The following is a 6,333-nucleotide window of genomic DNA, read 5'->3' as shown; positions in this document are numbered from 1 at the left end:
AAAAGATCTGTATGGGGAATGTAAAACATCCTCCCCTGTGAGATCCTGCTTGTAAGAACCAGAACTAGAACTAGAAAGTGAAAAAAAATTCAAACCCTTTCGAGGGAGGCTTGAAAGGAAAAAGTCTTCTTTAAAAGGCAGAACGATCCAAAGATGGCATGAGCTGCCTTAGGTGGTAATGATCTCCTGTCACTGGGGGTGCTCAAATACAGGCTGGAGAACTTGTCATTGGAAAGTGTGTGAAAATGCTTTATATGGGCTAATATACGATGGCACAAAGACAGACTTCCGAATGCTTCATATCATGAGAGCCTCTAAGACCCAGAGACCCAGAGAGAATAATGACCCCCCTAAAGTCCCAGCAGAACCCAATTAAAATTGAACGAAGACCCACAGCTCCCAATGCAGGGCTCAGGGTCCCTCACCTGACCCCATGCTATCATCTTAAAACAAAACAAAAACAAAAACAAAAACAAAAAAACAAAAACAAAAACAAAACGCTGTTCCCACTTCAAGTACCTTAATTTAAACTGATTTGCTTTGGGATATATAAGTGTAAGACCTAGAAAGAATGAGTGGTAAAGTGAGAAGGAGACTCCGAATACTGTCACAAGCGTAATATGCTAGAGAGGTGAGGATCTGGCTGGAGATGGCTCAGCTTATTGGTTCATTTATTCATTCAATACATTTTTATTGAACATTTGTTATGCATTCAATAGAGGTGAATGAAATCCATGGAGCCTATGCTTCCTGGAACTTACATCCTCGCAGGGATGAGTAATTATAACAAGTTTGATGAATGTCCCAGCAAGGGTGTTAGAGCTCAGTGACAAAGACTCTCAGAGCAGAACACAGCCATTGTAGCAGCAAACCTGCAGGAGCAAGGGGGTGTGAGGGAGGGTGAAATCCCCAGAGCACAGGTTGGGGACTGAGTAGGGCAGCTAGAGAAAGGGAAGCCGAGCCCCAGTCCTAAAGAATCCAGGGCAAGTCATCAAGAAAGATCTCAGGGCTCAGTTTTCATAAAACTAGATGCAAAAGGAAGTCTATCCCTCAGTTAGAAGGCATTACACCAGGCAGTACAGGTCGATCACCTGGGTGTTTTATTCTAATTCAGATGCTCAGGTCCCACTCCCCCCAAATTTTGATCCCATTGGTCTGGGGTAGAGGCTAAGTACTTACATTTCTTTAAAATCTCTCCAGAATTTCTGAAGTACAGCTGGGGCTGAAAACTTCTGTAGCAAGCAGGGATGTCTGAGAAACCAGAGAGCACCCCCTGTATTCCCCTGCACTCACAGTATTCATTTCTTTGTCTAGTACACATATTCTGAACACCTACTACCTAGCAAGTAAATCAGGACTTGCTAGATAGCAAGTGTTCAGAATATGGACTAGATGAAGAAATAAGTACTCTGTGAATGAAGTAAAGGAAGCCATCGCTGCTTACTTGCATTCGAGCCAGGATAGGAGTAAAACTGACTTTATGCTGATTCCCTGAATGACTGCCCTCCATCCCTCCTGACTGTGGACAAGACTGGCCCAGAACTGGAGCTAGATAGAGCCTCATGTGGCAGTGGGTGAGGGGGCAGAAAGGAGAGAAGGGGAGACAGGGTGGCGGGATGGAGGGGACCAACAGCTCATTACAGATCAGGGACAGTGGGGGAATCTCAAACACACATTAATGACTACTAGGCCTTTTTGAAGATATCTTGTCTTTATTAAAGTGTCCCATCTTTATATAAGTGACCCCCCTTCCTCCATCACTACAGATGATGGTGACTTTCTAGTAAAGAGGAGAGTAGTCAAGTTTTTAACAGAGGTAGGGTAAATGAGGCCCCTCAAAAGTGCAGGGAAGGAGGAGAGGGAGTCAAGATATTAACAGAGGTGGGGTAAGTGAGGCCCCTGAAAAGTGCAGCTTGCTGCCTCTCCCCACCAATTCCATTCCAGACCCCCACTGTCAGAAAGTCTTCTCTCCTCCCATTTCAAGCCATATCACATCTCATTTTAGAGCCTTGTAAGGTTCTCTCACGTATCTGTGCACTTTCCCATGGACAAAGCATTTTACATCTTTAACATCCTCTCTCTTGCTGAAGATACCCCATCCCTGTGGCTTTAGGGGGACAGCTGATCTTTGGCAAGAGGCCTCAAGCTTGGCCAATGTGGGAAAGCCATTCAACTACAATTTCAGCAAAGAACCCGGGAGGGCAGGCCCCTGCTATTTTGGCTGAGAATCCGCTAGACTTGGTCCCTGAACTCTGAAGACCCTCCATTCTAATGCTTCCCAGAGATCTTGTGCTTTGCTTCTAAAACTCTGTCTTCTAAATCTCCCCTAAATTCTCTGCCAGTTCATACGCAGTGGGTAAGAAGCCTAGCTCCATGAGACCCCACCCCAACCACCATCTTTCAGGCAGGCAGACCCCAGAATCTGCCCTGAGTGGAAAGAAGCTGGAATCTGAGAAACAAAAGCAAGAGACCCTGTGTACTCAGCAGCGAAGGAACAGCCTGATCTCCCCCCTCGTGCACTTCAACGGAAACCTCTGCTGCGTGGTGAAGGCAGAATCATGGATGAGGCTCACAGGGTGGGCAAAGAAGCTAATTTAAGGCTGCAGCTAGAGAAAGTGGGAGATCATGAGGTGCAGGGGTGAGGGACTAATAAGAGCAAGGTCGAGCTCATTACTGTGGAAAGCCCTTTTGAGATCACCCAGTCCTCTAATTTTCAAACTTTTTAAAAGTAGTTAAACCTTTTTTTTTTGTACAAAAATCTTAAATGGAACCCCATCTAAAGTAAAGCTGATATGATCGAAGCAAGAGGAGGAGGCAGGAGTTGGAGGATGGGTGGTTAGACCAGGAGTTGGAGACACCCACTAGCTTAGCCTACTTTCCAAATCCAAAAGTCCCTGAGGCACCTACGCAGAACTTTGGGGTCCTGGGTTTCACTATGATAAACCAATGATCTTGCCCAAACCCTAAGTTTTATAGATGGGAAAAAATGTATAATTTGTCCAAGATCCCCACTGAGTCAGTGGCATCACCAGCACTAGAAGTTGACACTGTTCCCAACCCAGGTCTCTCCTCTACCTTCCCATCAGCTGACTGGCACCCTCAACAGGCTCTGGGCCCACCCAGGGAATCTTAGACGGAGCTACGGAAGGAGAACTGCAGGTAGATGATCAGCAGCAGGACCGTGGCCCAAAACAAGCACCAGGGGATAGAGCAGAAGTTCCAGCCTGAGCCCGTCTCGTCCTGAGGCTTGGTGGGGCTGGGCGCCCGGGAGAAGGTGTAGGTGGTCGCCTCCTCCTCCAGCAGCTTCTCGCTGGGCTTCCAGTGCACGATGCCCTCCTGGCAGGCCTCGCAGAACTCTCCGCGGTGACGCCGGTTGTCCTGGCGGCTGGCCACGTGGATGCGGTACTGGCCGCCGCGCTCGCCGTAGCACTGCTCGCGCAGGCTGGTGATGAGGTTGTCCACCAGGCCCTCGATGTTCTCCTCCAGCATGCTGGACTCGTCCAGCCGCGCCGAGCCGCACTCGTAGCACAGCTGCTTGAAGACGCGCATGCGCACCGAGCCCGCCCGCTGGGCGCGGTCCAGGAACATGTGGAACAGGATGACCAAGTGGGGTGACTGCCAGGTGTGCCAGCACCAGGAGCAGTGGAACCTGCGGAGACGGCAGGAGAGGGAGGCACAGAAGACGGGCGGAGGTGGTGGAAACAGCCCTAGGAATGGGGTGAGGGGACATGGGGGCTCCGCAGAGCCTGGAGGTGGAGGAAGTGTGTTGCCGGTGCCCTGGGTTCATTAGCTTTCCCCAGGAAGCCACTCAGCCTTGCGAGTGCCCTTAGGACTCGAACAGGTTCCTCGGGATGTCACCTGGCATCCAGCAGTGCTCTACCTCCTCAGTGCTTTCCAGAGGCCTAATTCCCTCCAACCCCAGCGCTGGGCGTCATTCTTATTCCTCATCTGCAAAATGCCCATGGTGCACTAGGCGAGTCCTTCCTGCTCACACCAGATAAGAAACACATAATCCATCTGCACATTTCTGTCTGTTAACACGTGACTGTGAACAGGCTAGATCCAAATCAGGAGAAAATGACGCCATTACTAGCTCTCAGCGTCCAGGCCAGTGCCAGAGTTAATGCATCACAAGGCCTGAAGGTGGAGGCGGTCTGTGCCCAGAGCCCCAAGGCCTGTAGTCTCCCAGGCCTGACTGGGGCCAGCTGGGGATTACAGGTCCCCACCCAGGTCTGGGGCAGCCACAAGTCCTCCCCACTCAGCCCCCACAGACTCTCAGGTCTTCGAGAAGCTCCTGAGTCCCGCCTGTAAGTGTCCAGCCCTTGACACCCCTCCTGTCAGCCAGTCTAGGAGCGTCACATTTTCATTCTCTTCTTGTTCACTCACATCTTTTGAGGACTGTTTCCTCCTTTCAGACCAGACTAAAAAACCTGGATTGAAAAATGTAACTAGAGGGACCTGGAAATCACCTAATTAATCTTTTGTTTTATGCTGAGAAAAAGAGAGTGAGAGAGGCATCCATGTACACACAGCTACAGGCAGAGCCGGCGCCCAGCACATAACAGGTGCCCAGTAATGTTTCCTGAATTGAAGTGAATTGGCTGAATCGGGGCAGGCAGGAAGGCCTTGCTTCTGACTTCCAGGCTGCACCACTCAGCCTCCCCATCTTATGTCCCAAAGGTAAGCCCCTACACTCTGGACCCGTGAACAAGAGTGCTAGAAAATCATCTCAGATAGTTTTTACATGCTCATCACCTAGAACTCTTCTTGAAATCAGACTCTGATTCAGGTCGAAAAGGGGCCCACGATTCTGCTTTCCTAACAAGTTCCAGGTGATGCTGACCCTGCTGCTCTGTGGACCACAGGCTGACCTCTCACTGTGCAAATGGAGAAAGTCAGGTCCAAGAAGAAAATCGAATTCCTCAAGGGCCCTGGAGCCAACAGTAGAGCCAGTTTCTGGCACATCTCATGTATTCAATCTTTTAAATGAAATTAAGTTGAATTAAATAGATTTAAACTGGTCCCAGGACCAGAACACAGACCTCTTGACCCTCAGTGGGCCTCAAGCCCTTCTTCTCTGGTCTTAAATTACTTTTTAAGAGATTGTTAAAATAGAAAACATGTAAAATGTCAGTGTGTAGGACTCATAAGTATATTCTATGTCTTTATTTTCCAGATGGAAAAATTGTGACGCAGAGAGGAAGAGTAACACTGGTGATCAGTGGAAGAACTGAAATCCAGCTCAAGTGTCCTAGTTCCCAATTAGGGACTCTTTCTCTGACTTCCAGTCTACGCCAGCCTCATAGTGAGATTGAAGCTAAACACATGGGTTCTATGTAATCTTCCTCTCCTTGGAAGGTGCCCTAGAGCTAGGGACTTAGAGGCGGCCTGCAGGGATCCACCTTCCTGGGCTACTTACCTGCCTGAAGCATGCAACTCCACGTACTGCTTCCAACCAGGGCTCAGCACATTGTGCTTGAGGTTGGGGTCTATGATGAGGTCCCAGCTGTCAGCCGGCTTTGCCTCCTCCATCTTCTCATAGAAGACTTTCTTCCACTCGTCTGTGGTTACGCTTTTACACATGGTCTTGTCAGTAGTGAGGGAGGGCAATTTCCACCTTAGTGAGAACACGGAGAGTGAGGGTAGGTGCAGGGCAGGGCAGCGCAGTCTCCAAGGTCTAAAAATCCTCATCGACAAGACCAGGAGGAAGCAGGACCCAGCTCCCTCCTTTGTCCGCAGTGGAACCTGTTTCCACGGCAACCAGGCAGGGTGCCAGAAGACAGAGCTTGGGGAGGAGGGAGTCTCTGAAGAGGTGTTTCAAGGCCCTGAACTGAGATTGCAGAGGCAGAGTTTGTGGGTCTAAGTGATCCAAGACAGGGTAGAGGACCTGACCAGAGGTTGAGCTTCAGACCATCTCACCTCGGCCTGGAAAGAGTATGGGGGGGTGAAGACTTGGAAACTGGCTCAGTTTCACCTTGCCACACCCTGGAGGCATCATCAGCATCTGGCTGCTATGGTAACCATGATGCCTTAGGGAGCCAAGGAGAAATAAGGGATGGGGAGATGTAAATTTGTTAGTAGATGGAGCAATAATAATAAACTGTCCCTCGGCTCCCCCAGCCATCTTGTGACCAGCACTTTGCCATTTTCAAAACACAATTGGAGGTCTCTTAAGTTATGATTACTATTGCCGCAGTACAGATCAGGAGCCTGGGACTCACCTAGCCTATAAATGGCAGAGCCTGTATACAAATTCAAGCTGTTGACCCCAGGACCAGTTCATTAATTCATTCATGTCAAACATATCCTAACATGTCGGTAGAGTTTGCAGAC

General features: G+C 49.4%; 1 protein-coding gene across 1 annotated transcript; it reads right to left on the bottom strand.

Annotated features, from left to right (window-relative positions):
* Nucleotides 1-2,465: 2,465 nt before the first annotated feature.
* On the bottom strand, nt 2,466-5,739 carry RTP1 (receptor transporter protein 1). The gene is made up of 2 exons (XM_025377299.1): nt 5,420-5,739; nt 2,466-3,649 (listed from the first exon to the last, which is right to left on the bottom strand). The coding sequence occupies exons 1-2, from the start codon at nt 5,689-5,691 to the stop codon at nt 3,130-3,132; spliced, it is 792 nt and encodes a 263-aa protein (XP_025233084.1). The 5' UTR covers nt 5,692-5,739; the 3' UTR covers nt 2,466-3,129.
* Nucleotides 5,740-6,333: the final 594 nt, after the last annotated feature.

The sequence above is a fragment of the Theropithecus gelada genome, chromosome 2 (assembly GCF_003255815.1).
Source record: "Theropithecus gelada isolate Dixy chromosome 2, Tgel_1.0, whole genome shotgun sequence".
NCBI classification, from domain to species: domain Eukaryota; kingdom Metazoa; phylum Chordata; class Mammalia; order Primates; family Cercopithecidae; genus Theropithecus; species Theropithecus gelada.
This window is presented reverse-complemented; position numbering and strand designations above follow the sequence as displayed.